This window comes from Eubalaena glacialis, chromosome 19, assembly GCF_028564815.1.
Source record: "Eubalaena glacialis isolate mEubGla1 chromosome 19, mEubGla1.1.hap2.+ XY, whole genome shotgun sequence".
Taxonomy (NCBI): Eukaryota; Metazoa; Chordata; class Mammalia; order Artiodactyla; family Balaenidae; genus Eubalaena; species Eubalaena glacialis.
The window spans coordinates 25,401,076-25,422,292 of record NC_083734.1 but is presented as its reverse complement, the minus strand read 5'-3'; the positions used below and the strand labels follow the sequence as shown (position 1 = coordinate 25,422,292).

General features: G+C 36.9%; 1 protein-coding gene across 2 annotated transcripts; it reads right to left on the bottom strand.

The window, feature by feature from the left end:
• Nucleotides 1-3,203: 3,203 nt before the first annotated feature.
• Nucleotides 3,204-14,982, bottom strand: RNFT1 (ring finger protein, transmembrane 1). Of its 2 annotated transcripts, XM_061174623.1 has the most exons (9): nt 14,826-14,982; nt 13,083-13,540; nt 12,816-12,892; nt 11,562-11,662; nt 9,194-9,347; nt 8,410-8,568; nt 7,678-7,743; nt 4,743-4,844; nt 3,205-4,085 (listed from the first exon to the last, which is right to left on the bottom strand). In XM_061174623.1, exons 2-9 carry the CDS (start codon nt 13,483-13,485, stop codon nt 3,951-3,953), a joined length of 1,197 nt encoding a protein of 398 aa, XP_061030606.1. In that variant the 5' UTR covers nt 13,486-13,540; nt 14,826-14,982; the 3' UTR covers nt 3,205-3,950. The 2 variants fall into 2 exon arrangements, with proteins under 2 accessions (XP_061030607.1, XP_061030606.1); XM_061174624.1 differs by lacking the exon at nt 14,826-14,982 and having other exon boundaries at nt 3,204-4,085; nt 13,083-13,537.
• Nucleotides 14,983-21,217: the final 6,235 nt, after the last annotated feature.

Here is a 21,217-nt window from a genome sequence, read left to right as displayed (position 1 = left end):
CACTTACCATCCACACAAATGTTTTTCAAACTTAACATTCAGTGAAGTTAATTTTCTATACTGTGGCAAGTTTATTGAGAAATTGTTTCATAAATGGATATTCCTACTATGACTGTGAAAACATGTCAAGTGCCACTTTAGTGTCACAGACAGAAAGCACACACCTATGCAATATGGCTTACCCTATATTTATTTGTAAAAACCCAAGCATAGTTTAAAAATATATGTCAATAATACTAGTCTTGAGTTTCTAAGAAGGTTCTTTATGATTATTCCAGGTAAGTGTATAAAGAGATTAAGTGTTTTTCTTTCATCACTTGATTATTTTCTTTAAAATCAGCTATTACAGGATATTTTTTTATTTTATACATGCTGTTTTTTAATTAAAATATAATCATTGAGAGCTGAAGTTTACTAATTTTGATTTTATAAGGTTTGTAGCATTACAGAATAAACTGGGATTTATAAACCAGCTGTGATTAACAATGTAAAGTATTAATTATTGAACTTGAACCAGATTTTTAGGAAAACTGTTATTTCTTTTTCCCCTTTATGGTCTTAACTAATTTGAATCCTTCAAGAAGGATTCTTCCATACTATTTCTTGAGATAGAAGGTAATTGGGGGGGAAGAATGCATGTATGATACTCCATAAATTCAACATTCTTTAAGAAATAAATGATTATAAATAAGCTGCATCTTCAATAGTATTAATATCCCAAGCCTTGGATTTTATATTTAATATAGGACCTACCTATTTTGGTTACTTAGTCATATGGTTCCTAGCTTATAAGGGCTAGATCTAAGATTATTCTCATGAGAAATGTTCAATTTATGCAGAATGGATTTTGAGGCTGTGGAAATGGTTAATTCCTCAAATAAAAACATCAATGTCCAAACATCTACCTTTTTTCATAGGAGTAGACACTAGCAAGCTGGACAAAATAATCATAAAGTATTTGTTCCACCATGACCTGTGGTCTGTTGCTGATTGATACAAAATTCTTCATGTGTGATTCTTAATTTACCACTATAGCACAAGTATTATATCAGTGGATTATCTAAAGTAACATTTGAAAGATGGGTTCATCTGTGTTTGCTCTTTAAACTATTATTTTTTTTCCTACCCCAAGTTGGCTTTGCATCCACCAGAGTAAATTCTTCAGCTGCCTTATTAGGAGTGCTTTGAGGGTAACACCTTTTCTGCTTTTCATCTTGTGTTTAGTTTACTGTATTAAGTATTTGATTTCAGATTGAATGAATGTAAATAGAAATTAAATGCAAATTTGAATGAACATAAAATAGAAGTGATTTTTTTTATTATTATTATCCTAAGATAGGAAGAAATAACTATCAGGTGCACATGTGGTTTCAATAATTTTTCCCATTAACATGCCAGATGTGTTCACATTCTCATATTTAATAAACTATTTATATATGTGAAGAATGACAGTCATAAAACTGTTTTTGTGGAGAAATTGAAGCAATTTAAATTTATAACAAGTTTCAGTACTGATTTTATATTAGGTGTTAAACATCTGTGATTTCCAAGTTCTGTCAAATAGTAGAATTGAATTGGTTGCTTAAAAAAAAAAGTTCATGTGAAAGCCAGCTTCACATAAAAACAATGGAAGACTTTCTTGTGCTAACATACAACAGTTTTTCCAGCCACATTTGTCAACTACATTACTTGATGTGTATGAACAAAATAACATAGTGGACAAATCTGTTTTTAACTAATGTCTCAATATCTCTACTGTAAGATGGGTGTTTTGTGTAAACCACCTCTTATTTATGAGGTAATTCTATCACACTTGCCAAGATGGTTTCTCTACAGAAGTTCTCAAACATACTTTTTTATAAAACATAGTAGTGACTCTTGATGTTGATAAAACAGTCTTTTAGAGGATGTGATCTGAATTCACAGAATAAATGGGGTTTGAATCCCTATTCCTGTTTTTGAGGTGAAGGAATAAAAATACAGAAATGCTTCTAGTTCATCAGTGTTACTAGTGAATGGCAAAGCTCTCCTGTTACATTTCCCTCCTTTTAAATTCATATGTGAACTGCTTTCTTGTTTGTTAAAAAAACAAAAACAAAAAACCCCACTGTCCACCAGGGACTTCTGTTGTTATTCAGTCATATTAAGAAACAAAGCTATCCATATGGCCATAGGGTAAGTAAGTGTGGTAAGTAGGTATTGTATTAGGGCTGAAGTAACCCATGTGGTTAAGATGTTATTCTTATGTTTTTATCAAGAAGTCAGCATATCCTTCACACCCAAATTCTAATCTCAAATTGTCTTTCTCACTTATCCCCTGCTGTATACCTAAATAACAACTATTAGCTTCACCACAGAGTTAGGAAGGTGATTTAAGGCCAAGTAAGCCTGTTTTTTAGTATTTGCAGTGGTTCTCAAAGTAGGTAACATAGTTAAGTATTTCATCCTGAATGAACAGAAACAGTTGCACTTATAATCTAGCAATATTTACCTGGGGAGAAAAGTTACAGGTTAATGTTCTTTTGTCAGTTTGGGTGGCCATAAGGCATGAAAAGTGGTTTAACCTGTATCTGGTTGGTCACTATCCTCATTAATCCAGGTTGGTTTAATCTTTGTCTTATCAGCACTGCAAATTTGTTTTCTACCTCTACCTCGTAACTTCTACTTCCCACCACTATCTTTTTCTTGTGTGCAAACTGATAAATGGTAAAAGAGAAAATGGGCAGAGGCCTTGCATCTAAATGTAGATAATAACCAGTCCTTTGGATTTCTGTTATAGATCCATCCCCCCTTAGAGGTTTCATAGTGAGAGAGAAAGTGCCTCATTCTCTTTCCACCACCCTGCACAAATACCTGTAGGCAAACAAACCACACTCTCCAAAGCTTTTGTTGGCCTGAGTGCAAGCTTTAATCTCCCAAGTAATGGTGATTCAAGCATGAGATTCCAAAACTCTCTGGAGAAGACTAGTTATACGGGGAAATCCTTTTTTTTTTCTTTTTTTTTTTTTGGCCACGCACCATGTGGGAGCCTAGTTCCCCGACCAGGGCTCAAACCCACGCCCCCTGCATTAGAAGTGCGGAGTCTTAACCACTGGACCGCCAGGGAAGTCCCAAGGAATTCTTTTCTAAGTGTTTGAGTTGGTCTTGTTTGTCACTCTATTTAAATCATCAGTGAAGCCAGCTGTTTGTAATCCATGTGAATTATTTTAATAATTCAAGAAAGTCCATGGCACTTTCCAAAAAGCAAGATCATGAACATTAAAGCTGATGGCAGGATTGTATGTATGAAGTCCACAAAGAAAAGGAATTTAAATCATCTGTTCTCAATGACTGCTAATCACACTACAGAGAATAATACAATATTAAAATATTTCATCCTCAGTAAATTAATCTTCCTTAGAAAAATCTGATTGTACAGGTAAAATATAGCATTTAGAGCTTTCATTTAAAAATACAAATTTTATGAAAAATTTCAGAATTTTTAGAATGGGAATTATAAAAGTCAATGTTAAAGAAAATTCCACTTTCAGGTTATGTGTATCTTAAAATATTATGAAAAATATTCTTTATTCCGAAAACAGTGTCAGGAAAGAATACCTGAATTCCTCTAAAACCACTAGTTCTAGTTATCCGATTGTCATTTTGGTAACATTAACAAGAAAACACATTTACAGTTTAACACTGCAATCATCTGTCAAATAATTAGGATAGAATAAATGTTGCATATGCATTATGTTGAACATTACTTATATATATTTTTAAATATAGGGTTCTTTCATTTAATCTTTTGATAAGCTGGACTACACACTTGTCTTATTATAATATTCTAAAACCATTTGGAAACATTTTCCTTAACTTCCAGCCCTGAAAATCCATTCTAAAGTCTTTACCAATAGTCACTGTAACCAAATAAAATTAGTGGTTTGTGGCCTTAATATTAAGTTTAGAACTTAATATATTTGAAGGTGTGATGAAGTGGCTCCGTCTTGCCATTTGTTTATATGGTCTGAAATCACAGTTCTGCACAGCGGACATGTTTTCTCTCTGTTAAACCATAAGGTAATGCACTCTTCACAAAATATATGCTGTAAGGGAATTAAGAACTAGATTTTATAGTTGATAACATTTCAATTTTAAATTCATCACATTGCAGAGACTCATACTCTAGAGCTGAAAGGGAATTTGGAGAACACTAATCCCTTTATTTTACAAGTGAGAAAACAAAGTATAACATTCAAGAACACAGCAGTGTCCGTGGTAGAGGCACAAGTATTATTCTGACTTGTACTATCCATTTAACCACTTTTAATAAAATACAAGCTATCCTCAGGTGATAACTTTAAGATCAAGTATAATGACTAACAGCTTAATAAAGTCTTCGAGGGTTACTGGAATAAAGTACAGGAAAGGGCCTTATACAATCCAGTAACAAATGCTGGTATTATTCTAAAAGACTAGTATTCAATTATTAAAAATAGTCTGTTTTCCAGTCACTTTGGTATCCAGTCTGCCATTTGAATTTTTTTTCCCCTTTATACACTCCTCTACATAAAAATCATTAGAACTAAGGGACAAGATTTAGCTAACCTACCAAACCCCTAATCACAAGTAAGAAATTAGTAGTATGTGCCCTGAATGCTACTTTCTGCTGAATAGTGTATATTTCCCTATAAGTAACATAAATGTGACTTTTGCAGGTCACAGAGAAGTGCTGTATTGAGGTTGCTTAAAAATACAGTTACCTGACAGATGAGAAGAATTGGCTTTTGAAATTCAGCTTGACATATTGAACAAATATCATCCACATCTGAACACTGTCTCTTGCTGGCAGCCACTCCGTAACTCTATAAAGATAAGAAGTTATGTTCCTACAAATTTCTTTCTTTTCTGTTCCTAAAATACATAGATGGTACTGTATTTCTCAAATCTCCAAGGAACTAGGCATTTGAAAACTCTCCCAAAGGATATAAACATTTCAGAGCTGAACTATGTATGCAGAACGATGCCTGGATGGATCGCATCAAGGTTAACTCACTATGTAATACATAATAGGATATTGGAAGATTGTTAGATTCATTGGATTCCCAAATAATGACAGTGCTTCAAATTCAAATGGCTTAAGAGACTAAGCGATCTGAAATATAACACAGCATTATGCAATCTATATTCATGTACTATGTGACCCAGTACTGCCAAATTGAGCCCAATTATTCCCTATGATACTGGTTCAAAAAAGTCAATCCAGAGCTTGGCTGGCTGAATGTAACTCATGTAGAGACTACTTTAGAAATAGGTTTCTGTGCTCCACACTGGAGATTGATTCAGTAGGTCCAGACATACCAGGATGTAACCCAGGAATCTAATTCTTGAAAGCTCTCAACATGAGTTCAATGTGAAGAAGGTTTGGGGACCACTGAACAGTGTCCTGCCACTAAATCTAAAAATAATATTAATTATCATCTTTACTTATCACAAAAGTCGGAGCATTTGGTACTAGGAAAGAATGGTAAAATTTTACAGAAGAACTGTAATTGCAAAATGTCACTTGGGTAGAGTTATACTGTCAAACTGAATAATAACACAAAGCTTTGCATTTCCTTAAGTCCTAAAAAAAGTTTCTGATCTCTTTAAGATCTTAATAACTTCCTTACCAAATTCAGTAGAATTTAGTCATTAACTAGATGTGACAAAATGTTACAAATGAGATCAGCTTTCTGTAGAAATGATGTGGAAAAGGTGGCTGAGGAAAAGAAAGAACACCCAAGTTTCAGTCATGGTAATGAGAGCAAAAGCATGACTTGACTCAGCAACCTGAAGCTGTGACCTAAACTTCTTGTTATCGAGGGTTAACAAAATCAAACTAAGACTCAAAGGATAAAAACATTGAAAATTAAGATTTTTTGAGATTGGTCATGTTAAAGATTCCAGAAACAAATTGAGATACTGATGGATGATCTTGGTGCCAATTTCCCTTCAATAAATGTCATTTAGCAGAGTACACTGCAGATATGTATGCTGACAAGCTTTTAAAATAGCACTCTTGTCTGGCACTTTGCAGACTCCCTTCAGGTGAAGACATCCTGATGATGATTGCCATTTTCAGGGCAACATTAAGGAACATGAGAATCCCAGGAATAAAACAGAGTGGACTGTGGTAGTCTCTTTATGCTTCACAGAGAAAGAATATCAAAAGTATTTCAGCTCAAGCCTTACTAGATTGATTACTACAGCAAAGTGGCCGATACATAATCAACTGAATAAACTCAAAAGCTGAAGTCTCAATTTTATTGTATCTTATCTAAAGAAAGAAGTCTGGGGCTTCCCTGGTGGCGCAGTGGTTGAGAATCTGCCTGCCAATGCAGGGGACACGGGTTCAAGCCCTGGTTTGGGAAGATCCCACGTGCCGCGGAGCAACTAGGCCCGTGAGCCACAATTACTGAGCCTGCGCGTCTGGAGCCTGTGCTCCACAACAAGAGAGGCCGCAATAGTGAGAGGCCCACGCACCGCAATGAAGAGTAGCCCCCACTTGCCGCAACTAGAGAAAGCCCTCACACAGAAACGAAGACCCAACACAGCCAAAAATAAATAAATAAATAAATAAAATTAAAAAACAAAAACAAAACAAAATTGACTATTAAAAAAAAAATGTATTTCATCTCAAGCCTTACTAGATTAATTCCTACAGCAAAGTGGCCGATACATAATGAACTGAATAAACTCAGAAGCTGAAGTCTCAATTTTATTGTATCTTATCTAAAGAAAGAAGTCTGAATAGGATGCAGCAAAACTTAATACATTACTGTCTTCAGGAAAGGGTGCCCTGGCCAGTTAGTTTACTCCACTTTGTCAGTATAATCCTGTTTTTTTTTTAAACATATTAGATTGGCATTCCTGTACGTCAGATTCCCCCGAGTCCTGACCACATAATTGTTAAGTACCTAATGGACTGCAAAACTGAGAATCAAACTCTGAAATCTGGTGATCACACTTATATACTGAGAACTTCTGAGGCTACTAAATACCAAATGAGCTATTTATCATTTGGGCTATGACACCCTTTTTCTGCAGTTTGTTACATCAGTAGGATCACATAATAAAGTTATAATTAACACTGGAGTCTCAATTTATTGTTAAAATTGTTTTGTTATTGTTAAATTTACTGTTATTGTCATGAACTTATTTGTGCATACAGAACTGAGTATTGGGGAAATTTTTCCAGTAAGAAAATTTCAAGGGACATGATTTTTGGTAATGAGCTTTCTTCATATACACAATAAATTATAGTATAAGCACTTTCACAGAAGCTGAATAGGAGTTAATGAAAATACACAAAGCTACTATTTGTGGATTAAAAAAAGGAAGAGAAACAAAAGTTCATAAGATTTTTAAGGGAATGTTTATAAACCCTTAAGAATGTCAAGTGATTTGAAAGGGCAAGAGGCAAACTCAAATATATGAGTACTTCATCAACTATCAGGTGGTTGTCAATGTGCAAGTTAAGAAACTTATCACAGAAACAAAACCTCTATATCATCACAGCCCCAAGTGCCAAAGTACAAGAAATTTTTCTAAAAAGCCATGTAATTATGAAATCTGCATTTGTAAAATTGCTGAACTAAAACATTTTTATAATGAAAGAAAGAGAAAAAGTGTTTTTTCTGATTAAAAAATACTTACTGGTCGTGTAAAAAATATTCGCAAAACCCGTCTGAAAGTTCTCAGATGTCCAAAAAAGTCCAGAAGCTGAAAGAGAAAATAATTCATTTATTCAAAGAGCCTTACCTGCTAAACTCAAGAGATCAAAGCTAATATCAAATACTGATATTAATTTTATGCTCATTGCATATCACAACTAATCATTTCATTCTAAATATATTTAAAGTCCAATTATGGAATATTTTACTCAATTTATCAATTTCAGCCAACTCTTAACCAAAATGAAGTACATGTGAATGCCCAGAATTACAATTTGGTCAAGATAAATATAAACTTAACTAAATCAAAGGCAAGGCAATTTTATCTGGTTCACATGTCCTTAACCTATTTAACGTTTCATAAAGTGATTGAGGGGAACAGGCATAGAGGGAACAGGACAAGATACTCCACTAGTTTGAGAATTATGTGTATGACAGATGCTACTGTAGGGGATGGGTATGTTCTATTGTTCCCCTCCACCTTAGATAATCCATGCTTAGAGGTCCACTCCCCAAGTAAAATCTGAGAACCACTGGATTAAGATACCTATTTCCATTTCTCCATTTCTAAGTAGATACAGAATCTGCCATTACTTCAAACTAGTGATACAAAGATAAACTATAAAATATATAAAGAGAAAAGCAGTCATACGTAAAATATGTAAACAGTATTATATGAATCATTATAAATGATAAGATTTATTATGTTACCTACTTTTAGTATGAGGTAGAGTAAAGCCAGCAATATCCCAAGACTCCATCTAGTTACATTACCAAACTCCCCATAGCTTATAAGGTAACGAAACCAAACTGGTACGGGGACAAAAGTTCGGTAAAACTGACATAATTCTTCTAAAACCATATACCAATAACCCTAAAAAGGAAGAAAAAAGAAAACAAATAGAGCCACTCAAGGTACTTACATGCACAGTGCAAATACTTCATATTGGGCTGAGAACATCATGGGTATATGGCACAATAACAACTATAAAATTAATCTTCATAATGATAATGGTTATGACTTGTCGACAACCTCAACTTGGTTCTTTAGATATTACAGTCACTGGTCTGTTTTCAAAGAATTTCTAAAGAGTGACAGTGAAAATGTTTTATGTATAATAAAACATTTTGCTGATTATAAAAATTTAAAGTTTTCATTGAATATGAAAAAACACTGAATAACTGCCTAAGTCAGTTATCAGTTATCAATTAATAATGCCCTGGAGGAAAGCAGAAGTATAAATGTATATTTTCCCATATATGATGTGGGGACTCATTTTTAGATTATTCCAAAGCAAATATAATTGATTTTATTGGAATAGATTAATATTTAGGTTCAAGTCTTTGACCAAATAGCTGCTAGTCTGAGATAATATAGATAATTAAAATTAGGTTACTGAGCAAACTGAAAAATTGTAGAAGGAATCATTTAAGCAAAGACTAAATAGCATTAATATGGTCTGTTAACATCTTTCCAATAAAACATATTACTTTCTTACCTTGGATTTAAAAGGCATGATGAAAGAAGGCACCAATAAAATAAGGCATTTTAAGCCCATGAAGAGGAATTTCAGAATGAAGTCTGTAATTCCAACAATCCAAAGTACGTCCCAGAAGCTCGAATAGTCCAAAGTAGGATTTAAAAAAATTAAGCTACCAAGAGAAAAACATCAAAACTTACCAGAGCAACATAAAAAGATAAAAGTGTCAATGGGGGTTCTAAATTTGCTACCAAATATTTTACTTTAATTTGATGTGTAAAAAATAAGAGTTTGGCAAGATGCTAGAGTTCATGTAAATAGAATGGAAGATCATTTTGCTTATTTTAAAGAGACTTTTAAGGACTTCCCTGGTGGCGCAGTGGTTAAGAATCTGCCTGCCAACGCAGGGGACACGGGTTCAAGCCCTGGTCTGGGAAGGTCCCACATGCCGCAGAGCAGTTAAGCCTGTGAACCACAACTACTGAGCCTGTGCTCTAGAGCCCACGAGCCACAACTACTGAGCCCGTGTGCTATGGAAGCCCACACGCCTAGAGCCCATGCTCTGCAACAAGAGAAGCCACTGCGATGAGAAGCCCACGCACTGCAAGGGAAGAGCAGGCCCCGCTCACCACAACTAGAGAAAGCTTACACGCAGCAACGAAGACCCAATGCAGCCAAAAATAAATTTATAAAAAAAAACTTCTTAAATGTTTGAATTTCAAATCTTCTCTCCATAAAGAACGAGTCTTCCTAACTTGTCATGATTGATATCTTTCTAGCCTATAATCTAAAAAACTCACAAATACTCGATACCTGCCAATCTGTCTTCAACCAACTCCAGTCAGGAGTCTAACCCCTCCTTTCCACTGAACTGTTTTTGTCAAGATCACCAACTCCCTCCCTCTTGCTAAATTCGAAGGTCACTTTTTCCCCCTCTTCTCTCCTTGAAATATTTTCTTCCTAGACTTCTGACACCACTCTCTTCTAGTTCTCATATGTGACTGATGGTTCCTTTTTTTTTAAATTTATTTATTTATTCATTTATTATTTTTGGCTGCGTTTGGTCTTCGTTGCTGTGTGCGGGCTTTCTCTAGTTGCGGTGAGTGGGGGTTACTCTTTGTTGTGGTGCGCGGGCTTCTCGTTGTGGTGGCTTCTCTTGTGGAGCACGGGCTCTCAGTGCACGGGCTTCAGTAGTTGTGGCACACGGGCTCAGCAGTTGTGGCTCGCGGGCTCTAGAGCACAGGCTCAGTAGTTGTGGCGCACGGGCTTAGTTGCTCCGCGGCATGTGGGATCTTCCCAGACGAGGGCTTGAACCCGTGTCCCCTGCATTGGCAGGCGGATTCTTAACCACTGCGCCACCAGGGAAGTCCCTGATGGTTCCTTCTTAAGTCTCCTTTGCTGCTCCTCCTCTGGCTAATTGTGGGCATGTCCAGTCCTGGGCCCTCTCCTCTGTCTATACTTTCTTTCCCTGGTTAGTCTTGTCAAGTTCCTTGGTTTTTAAATATCAACCATATGCTGATAACACCAAAATTTACAGCCCTGACCTCTACTCTGAGCTCATGACAAATATCTGTAATCACTTTAACAGTTCTACATGGCCTCTCAAACTTAACATGTTCGAAACAAAATTACTGATTTTCCCTCAAAACCAGTTCCTTCCCCAGTCTTTCCCAGCCCAGTAAATGGCACCACCATCCAGCCAGTTGCTTAGACTAAAAAAACCCAGTATCACCCTTGATTCTTCCCCCTTACCTACTCACCCAATCCAAACCGAGTGGTACTGGCTACACCTACAAACTATATCCCACATTTGTCCACATCTCTCCAACTCCACTGAAACCAGGACTTCTAATTATCTGATTAAAGCTGAAAATACAGAACACTTCCATCTGACATGGAAACTTATCAACTACTGTCCTTTAGCAAGTCTTCTCCTTCTAGAGACAAAGATCAAGTGTTCTTATCACACATACACACAAGAAGGTAACTAAGGGAGGTGATGGATATATTAATTAGCTTGATGTGGTAATCATTTCACAATGTATACATAGATCAAAACATGTTGTATATTTTAAATATATACAATTTTTATTTATCAAAAATAAAAAACCAAAAAAGATCACCAACAACAACCTAATGGTATTTAGTAACTACTGATTATATAAGTAAAAATTTAAGTATCAAAAATTAAGTATTTATTGAGCACTTGCTATGAGGCAAGGCACTGGGTATAAAAATGTGAGTAAGTCACTTTAAGCTCTCAATCTTGGAAGGAGACAGATAGGTAAAAATTGAACTCTAAGTATGTGCAAGTAAGATACATGCAAAGTGCTATGGAGTATACGATTACATAAAAATGTGATTGTGCACTTGGACCTCTAATTACCTGTAATAAAGTGACTGAGAATGAAAGGTGTAATATAAAAGAACAGAAGATCCTGCTAAGAATACCAGTAACCAAGCACACTGAATCTTTGAGCACCTTTCCTGAAAAATAAACAATTTTATAATTTGTTACTTTGAATTATGCCAGAATTTTAAATATCATTAAACTATTTTACTTTAATGACTAATTTATTAACTTAGAACACTTTAATAGATTAATTTATCTTAATAAAAATATAGAATATTTGTTAAATTGTACATCATCACATTCTATTTTATATACCTTTAGTGAAGAAAACAAAACACATACTTAAACAGATTTTTAAAATACAAGTTTCCTCATTGTGTAACAACATTACCTATGTTTCAAAGCCAAATTTTCTACAAACTGACATAAAGGACCTACGTAAATAAAAACTTTACTTCTGCAGCTTCCTATTTTTGCCTTCCCAACAAAACAGACTTTTAAAAACTGCATTTATGTTACCAGCGTTTATAAATATAATTTAAAAAATTCTCAATTCAATAAGAATTTAATAAAATAATGTTTTTAATCTCAGTTTTATAATTGTTTTAATTACTAGTTTAATTAAAAATTTTACTAGTTTTAAACCCTGAATTAAACTTTTATGGTTTGATAGGTTCTAACTACGAATTTTCAGGTCAAAATGTATGATCCTTTACACAGATATAACCCTTTAAAGTTGCCTGAAGGTGAAATTTTATAAACTAAACCTGTTTTCCCAATAATTTACATGAATAGGAATCTTTTATAATTTCTTATGGAAAAACTTCTTGGGTTTAGTTTTCTTTAAATAAGAGAAACCTAAATAAATAGTTCAATACCCATTTATTCAGTGTACGTTTTATTTAACTATTTTAAATCTTACAGTACAACAGCTGAAGTTTTTAATGATGATTATTATTACTTAGTATGGTCAAACTAAAAACATGATAGCACTTGACAAATCAGATCAAATAGTGTGTTCTAAACCTTTTAATCCTTCTGTCTAGTTTTTCTTTATCAGGAACCCAATATACAAAGAAAATAAGGTGAATCAATTCAGTATTAGGACAGATCATTTATTCCAGGTCATTTAGATAACAACATTTAATATATCATGGATGGTACATTATGTCTACTTAAATTTATCAAATAAACTATCTTATGTTTATTCCTATTTCTCTCAAAAATGAGTATATAATTCTACAGGGAGAAACATTTAATGATTTTTTAGTTGCTGGTTATACTTACTCTTAGAAAAACCTGATTTACAATGCTTCTGTTTGCATATATAAAAGTTGTAAGCAGCCCAATTCCAAGAGAAATTCCTGTTAGAAAATAAGGTCCAGTTAATTGAAAGGGAAAAAAAAGCTAACACGACATGAATTTAAAGGAAGCATATACAATTTTAAAAACTAAAATAAGAAACAAATACATAGGTTAAAGTAGATTACCAATAAAGAAAGAAAATTAGCTGCATATAGTAATAAAACAGCTCAATGTTTTATTATACCCTACCTGTTATATGCTGCATAACAAGTTTGACACCCAGAATCAAAATATATGGAAGACTTTTCTGCAACCACTTGAAGAGATATCGGAATTCTGAGAAGGAGCTACTACCATGATCTCCCGACTCCGTCTCGGTATCATCAGGTTGCCTTGCTTCATTGTGGGAGTGACTCCGTAAGCGACTATGTACACATCCATGGGTACAGCTGTGGACACCTGACCTTATATTTCTGGAGCTTGGATTTTCAGCACATTCTTTAGGCATGGAGTTTATCTGAATATGAACATCTCCAGAATAAAGACAGGAAGCTTCTCCTGTCAATCTTGTCTGGATACACTGGGAGGCTGAGGCATCCTCACTGCCTGCAGCTCCTGAAGGGCTGTGCAGTGGGCTACAGTTGGCTTGCATGACCCCTGAATACTTTTTCTGTGATCCAGATTTCTTTGCTTCAGGGCTCTGTCTCCTAAAAATCAAAGCGCAGGAAATATTCTAAGTGAACAGTTAAGTACAGGCTATATATTGCTCACTAGGAATAATTTATTCACTGAAGGAGAGGCTGATAGTCACAGTACATGAATTATTTCCAGGTTATCTATTGCTTATTACTAGACTCCTCCATCTTCTCCCTTTATGCGAAGGCTCTGCTGCCCTAGGCAAACTATCCTTTAGGGAACATCTGCTACCAAAAAAGTTTAGCTTCAGATGCCTCCAGTTCTCTAATGACAGAAGGAACAGGCAAAATAGTCAAAGTATGGGTGCTCAGCAGATGTTAATAATATGAGTACTAGTAATCATACTAGAACACTTAAGTACATTTACTTTGTTCAACTGGAGCAGTTTCATCTCAGGTAGATTCTACATCTAATAAGAGTATTTTTTTAATGTGTGGAAAGGTTAGGAAGAAAACATCAAATCTTAACTCCTCATTAAGTATCATCATGGAGAACTAATAATAAACATTTCATTTAGGTGACCTACAAATTTCGTTTTATGCTGAAACAGCTTTCCCAAAGCTAATAAAAAAGTTTCCAATAATTAATACCAAGAGTATTACCTTTTCCTGTCCCCCCCAAGGATGTTACCTAAATACCTTTAAAATAGGAAGACTTGGGGAGTCACCATGTAATTGCTAAGTGACTCTTTATTCTGAATAAGGATAATTACATAGTCTGCACATTAAAAATGCCACCTTGGAGGGGAGGGGCGTCGGGAAAGAGAACACTGGCACGGAAAGATCCCTAAATGACGAGTGTGGGTAGCCGTCGAGGATCCAGCTGACGAAACGCAGAGCCTTTCTGCCGTTTCTGTAGGAGGAAGCTGGGGTTAACGTCAGGGCATATTCCGTGTCATTCTATTTCATTCCTAGGTTTGGATTTTTTTTTTTTTTTTTTTTTTTTTTCAGTTACTGTTGGGCGGTTTGGTTTTTAGTGCCATTCACTAGAGGCTTTCACTGATACTCCAACGCCACGGCTGCTATTTATTTCCTCCAACCTCTGAAGACCGACGCTGGACGGGAGAATTTCAGCGTCTTTTTCCACAAATAAAAACAGAGAACCCTCCCGCTTTCCTCCAAGTACGAGCAAGAAAGGGGAGAAAAAGGGAAGAAAAGTAAACGCAAAGGGCTCTTCCGGAATCTCCAGGACAGATTTTTCCTCCCACGTTCGACTTTCGAGTGCCTCAGTTATTCTCCCCAGAGCCCATTTCGCCGCGGCCCCTCGCCTCCTTCGCCCGCTTCCCCCAGGCCTGACCTCTCATGACGATGAGCGCACCGAGTCCCGGGCAGCGACTGCAGAAACAGCGGGAGATGCCGCCTCGAGGCCTTCAGTCAAGGCCATCACCTTCAGACCCACCGCCGACAACTCCCGCCCAGCTCGGCGGCGGCGGCGGCGGCGGCGGCGGCGGCGGCGGCGGCGGCGGCGGCGGCAGCAGCGGCGGCGGCGCGCGCGCTCCCGGACGTCCTCACGCGCGCGCGCCCCGCCCCCGCGCGACGCGCCGAGAGACTGGCTGCGACGATGGGGCGGGGCAGAGGTCGCCTGGGGGTGTTGGCTGTGAAGAGGCGGCTGCGGCCGAGAAGCGGCAGCAAGCGTCTGCGTTAAACAATAAGCGAATGTGCGTAGGTTTGTGTAACCCGCCCCACGCCGGTTAGAGGTCTGGACGTTTTGAGGTTAAAAATGTTTTAGCCTCCGGAACCTGCCCTCGAGGGAGGAGCGTGCTGTTAGGTGCTCACCTGGTCCTGCCCCCGGCTCGCCTGGCTTCTGGAGGCTGCCCAGCGCGTTGGTCCCGCTTGGCTCGCGTCTCCCGGGGCCTGAGTTTGAGGAGCCACGTTGGCGAGGGGTCGGAGCGCCTCTGAGAGGGCTGGGCGGGACGGGAGCGTTCTGGTGTCGGCTAGCTCAGCTGACCTAGTTGTGGCTGGGCGGTGAAGTTTGAACTGAACTGGGTTTTCGTTACAATCCTAACGTTGCACTGTGAGAACCAGGCCCTGCCGAAACCTGAGGAGATCAGAATCGGAGAGAAGGGGGGGACGGTTTGGGAGGTGGCGGGGGGGGCGGGGGGGGTTGGAAGTAGAAGTTAGAGTTTAAAAAACTTGTCGTGTATGGGGTATAGGGGACTCTGTACTATGTTCGCTGTAATTGTTAACCGAAAACTGTTCTAAAATAAAAGATTTATTAAGAAAAAGTTTAAACGAAAGAAACAAAGAACCTTGCCTCTTGGTCTCTAGCCAAAATATATTCTGAATGATACTTAATTGTATTCCATGAGTCTTCCCCATTCCCACAACCACCAGTAGCCTTTCTATTTTGAACCTCAGGTTTTTTACCTTTAATTTCTAGAAATTGACGTGAAGTAAGTAACTCTTGGTGGTTAGGTCTTGAAATTAAAAATCCGTGCCACGCTCGAGGTGTGCAATCTTCCCTCACTAGAGAGGATAAATTTTCATACATATACACCCATGTCATGCGTTGAATATCTAGTGGGAAAAGTGATACTTTGTCTTTTTACTGGTCACTGATTTAAAACCATTCACAACTTTGCGCAAGTTAGTTTTCTGGTGTGTGAATTTTGAGGCTTCTTAATAATGAAATTATTTGCACCTTATTTTCTCCTATTTCAGAGTACAACTGAATCCACTGTTTAACCTGAATTAACCACTTTGAGGTTGTACTTAAATCATATTAATTTTATTACCGAACCATTTCCCTTGGTTAGAAAGGCACTCCCCCAGTCCCCCCCAACCGGTATTAGATCTGCTTCCCCTTGTTAATTGAGATATTGCAAGATATTTACTTTTTTTGTTTGTTTGTTTATGTCTCCATGAGCTTCACTAATGTAAGTCTTCCCGAGAAATTAGGCTTCTGGGTCAGTAAGTCTGTCTTAGTCTGTTTGGGCTGCAGTAAGATATAGCCTGGATGGCTTATAAACAGCAAATTTATTTCTCACAGTTCAGAAGCCTGGGAAGTCCAAGATCAAGGTGTCAGCAGATTTGGTGTCTGGTGAGTTCTGCTTCCTGGTTTATAGACAATGTTGTCTCCGGCTGTGTCCTCACATGGTTGGAGAGTGGTGGAGCCCTTTGGAAACACTTTTATAAGGGCACTAATCGCCTTCATGAGGGCTCTGTCTTAATGCCTTAATCATCTACCCCCACCTGCTTATACTGTCACATCGGGGGTAGAATTTCAACATATGGATTTTGTGGGGGACACAAAAATTCGGTCTGTAGCAAAGGCTGAAGCCAAGCTCTGGGCTGTAATGAATTTTTCAAGGAGACTTATTTGTATAATATTGATATATTGTATCATTCCAACTACAACATGGATATTTTTATTTTAAACTTTAAAATTTATGAGAATTTAGGAAACAGAAAAAAGACTCAATCTCACATAATCCAGCTACCACCACAATGAGGCATCAATATGTTTTTGTACATTGATAATTTTAGTACATTTGTAAATTTAGTACATTTAAGTACCTTAAATATTTTCCTGAGTTTTATGACCCAGGAATCCTTTCATGTGTTTGTTGGCCTTCTGATTATCTTCTTTGGAGAAATGTCTATTTAGGTCTTCTGCCCATTTTTGGATTGGATTGTTTGTTTTTTTGATACTGAGCTGCATGAGCTGCTTGTATAATTTGGAGATCAATCCTTTGTCAGTTGCTTTGTTTGCAAATATTTTCTCCTATTCTGAGGGTTGTCTTTTCGTCTAGTTTATGGTTTCCTTTGCTGTGCAAAAGCTTTTAAGTTTCAATAGGTCCCGTTTGTTTATTTTTGTTTTTATTTCCATTTCTCTAGGAGGTAGGTCAAAAAGGATCTTGCTGTGATTTATGTCGTAGAGTGTTCTGCCTTTGTTTTCCTTTAAGTGTTTTATAGTGTCTGGCCTTACATTTAGGTCTTTAATCCATTTTGAGTTTATTTTTGTGTATGGTTTTAGGAAGTGTTCTAATTTCATTCTTTTACATGTAGCTGTCCAGTTTTCCCAGCACCACTTACTGAAGAGTCTGTCTTTTCTCCATTGTATATTCTTGCCTCCTTTGTCAAAGATAAGGTGACCATATGTGCGTGGGTTTATCTCTGGGCTTTCTATCCTGTTCCATTGATCTATATTTCTGTTTTTGTGCCAGTACCATACTGTCTTGATTACTGTAGCTTTGTAGTATAGTCTGAAGTCAGGGAGCCTGATTCCTCTAGCTCCGTTTTTCTTTCTCAAGATTGCTTTGTCTATTCAAGGTCTTTTGTGTTTCCATACAAACTGTAAAATTTTTTGTTCTACTTTTGTGAAAAATGCCATTGGTAGTTTGATAGGGATTGCATTGAATCTGTAGATTGCTTTGGGTAGTATAGTCATTTTCACAATGTTGATTCTTCCAATCCAAGAACATGGTATATCTCTCCATCTGTTTGTATCATCTTTAATTTCTTTCATCAGTGTCTTATAGTTTTCTGCATACAGGTCTTTTGTCTCCTTAGGAAGGTTTGCTCCTAGGTATTTTATTCTTTTTGTTGCAATGGTAAATGGGATTGTTTCCTTAATTTCTCTTTCATATTTTTCATCATTCATGTATAGGAATGCAAGAGATTTCTGTGCATTAATTTTGTATCCTGCTACTCTACCAAATTCATTGATTAGCTCTAGTAGTTTTCTGGTAGCATCTTTAGGATTCTCTATGTATAGGATCATGTCATCTGCAAACAGTGACAGCTTTACTTCTTTTCTGATTTGGATTCCTTTTATTTCTTTTTCTTGTCTGATTTGCTGTGGCTAAAACTTCCAAAACTATGTTGAATAATAGTGGTGAGAGTGGGCAACCTTGTCTTGTTCCTGATCTTAGAGGAAATGGTCAGTTTTTCACCACTGAGAATGATGTTGGCTGTGGGTTTGTCATATATGGCCTTTATTATGTTGAGGTAGGTTCCCTCTATACCCACTTTGTGGAGAGTTTTTTTCATAAATGGGTGTTGAATTTTGTCAAATGCTTTTTCTACATCTATTGAAATTATCATATGGTTTTTATCCTTCAGTTTGTTAATATGGTGTATCACATTGATTGATTTGCATATATTGAGGAATCCTTGCATTCCTGGAATACACCCACTTGATCATGGTGTATGATCCTTTTAACGTGCTGTTGGATTCTGTTTGCTAGTATTTTGTTGAGGATTTTTGCTCTATGTTCATCAGTGAGATTGGCCTGTAGTTTTCTTTCTTTGTGACACCTTTGTCTGGTTTTGGTATCAGGGTGATGGTGGCCTCGTAGAATGAGTTTGGGAGTGTTCCTCCCTCTGCTATATTTTGGAAGAGTTTGAGAAGAATAGGTGTTAGCTGTTCTGTAAATGTTTGACAGAATTTGCCTTTGAAGCTATCTGGTCCTGGGCTTTTGTTTGTTGGAAGATTTTTTATCACAGTTTCAATTTCATTGCTTGTGATTGGTCTGTTCATATTTTCTATTTCTTCCTTTTCAGTCTCAGAAGGTTGTGCTTTTCTACAAATTTGTCCATTTCTTCCAGGTTGTCCATTTTATTGGAATATAGTTGCTTGTAGTAATGTCTCATGATCCTTTGTATTTCTGCAGTGTCTGTTATTACTTCTCCCTTTTCATTTCTAGTTCTGTTGATTTGAGTCTTCTCCCTTTTTTTCTTGATGAGTCTGGCTAATGGTTTATCAATTTTGGTTATCTTCTCAAAGGACCAGCTTTTAGTTTTATTGATCTTTGATATTGTTTCCTTCATTTCTTTTTCATTTATTTCTGATCTGATCTTTATGATTTCTTTCCTTCTGCTAACTTTGGGGTTTTTTTGTTCTTCTTTCTCTAATTGCTTTAGGTGTAAGGTTAGGTTGTTTATTTGAGATGTTTCTTGTTTCTTGAAGTAGGATTGTATTGCTATAAACTTCCCTCTTAGAACTGCTTTTGCTGCATCCCATAGGTTTGGGGTTGTCGTATTTTCATTGTCATTTGTTTCTAGGTATTTTTTGTTTTCCTCTTTGATTTCTTCAGTGATCTCTTGGTTATTTAGTAGCATATTGTTTAGCCTCCATGTGTTTGTATTTTTTACAGTTCTTTCCTGTAATTGATATCTAATCTCATAACGTGTGGTCAGAAAAGATACTTGGTACAATTTCAATCTTCTTAAATTTACCAATGCTTGATTTGTGACCCAAGATATGATCTATCCTGGAGAATGTTCCATGAGCACCTGAGTAGAGGTGTATTCTGTTGTTTTTGGATGGAATGTCCTATAAATATCAATTAAGTCTATCTGGTCTAATGTATTTTTAAAGCTTGTGTTTCCTTATTTATTTTCATTTTGGATGATCTGTCCATTGGTGAGAGTGGGGTATTAAAGTCCCCTACTATTATTGTGTTACTATCGATTTCTCCTTTTATGGCTGTTAGCATTTGCCTTGTGTATTGAGGTGCTCCTGTGTTGGGTGCATAAATATTTACGATTGTTATATCTTCTTGTTGGATTGATCCCTTGATCACTATGTAGTGTCCTTCTTTGTCTTTTGTAATAGTCTTCATTTTAAAGTCTATTTTGTCTGATACGAGTATTGCTACTCCAGCTTTCTTTTGATTTCAGTTTGCATGGAATATCTTTTTCCATCCCCTCACTTTCAGTCTGTATGTGTCCCTAGGTCTGAAGTGGGTCTCTTGTAGACAGCATATACATTGGTCTTGTTTTTGTATCCATTCAGCCAGTCTCTGTCTTTTGGTTGGAGCATTTAATCCATTTACATTTAAGGTAATTATCGATATGTATGTTCCTATTACCGTTCTCTTAACTGTTTTGGGTTTGTTATTGTAGGTCTTTTCCTTCTCATGTGTTTTCTGCCTGGAGAAGTTCCTTTTGCATTTGTTGTAAAGCTAGTTTGGTGGTGCTGAATTCTCTTAACTTTTGCTTGCCTGTAAAGGTTTTAATTTCTCCGTTGAATCTGAATGAGATCCTTTTTTCTTTATTCTGCTCTGCGGCAGTTATTTCCACTATTTTATCTTCCAGGTCACTTATCTGTTCTTCTGCCTTAGTTATTCTCCCATTGATTCCTTCTAGTGTATTTTTAATTTCATTTTTTGTGTTGTTCATCATCGTTTGTTTGCTCTTTAGTTCTTCTAGGTCCTTGTTAATTGTTTCCTGTATTTTCTCCATTCTATTTCCAATATTTTGGATCATCTTTACTATCATTACTCTGAATTCTTTTTTAGGTAGACTGCCTATTTCCTCTTCATTTGTTTGGTCTGGTGGGCTTTTACGTTGCTCCTTCATCTGCTGCATATTTCTCTGTTGTCTCATTTTGTTTAACTTACTGTGTTTGGGTTTTCCTTTTCGCAGCCTGCAGTTTCATAGTTCCCGTTGTTTTTGGTGTCTGCCCCCAGTGGGTGAGGTTGGTTCAGTGGCTTGTGTAGGCTTCCTGGTGGAGGAGACTGGGTGCCTCTATTCTGTTGGGTGGGGCTGGATCTTGTCCTTCTGGTGGGCAGGGCTGCATCCAGTGGTGTGTTTTGGAGTGTCAGTGGACTTAATATGACTTTAGGCAGCCTCTCTACTAATGGGTGGGATTGTGTTCCTGTCTTGCTAGTTGTTTGGCATGGGGCATCCAGCACTAGAGCTTGCTGGTCATTGAGTGGAACTGGGTCTTAGTGTTGAGACGAA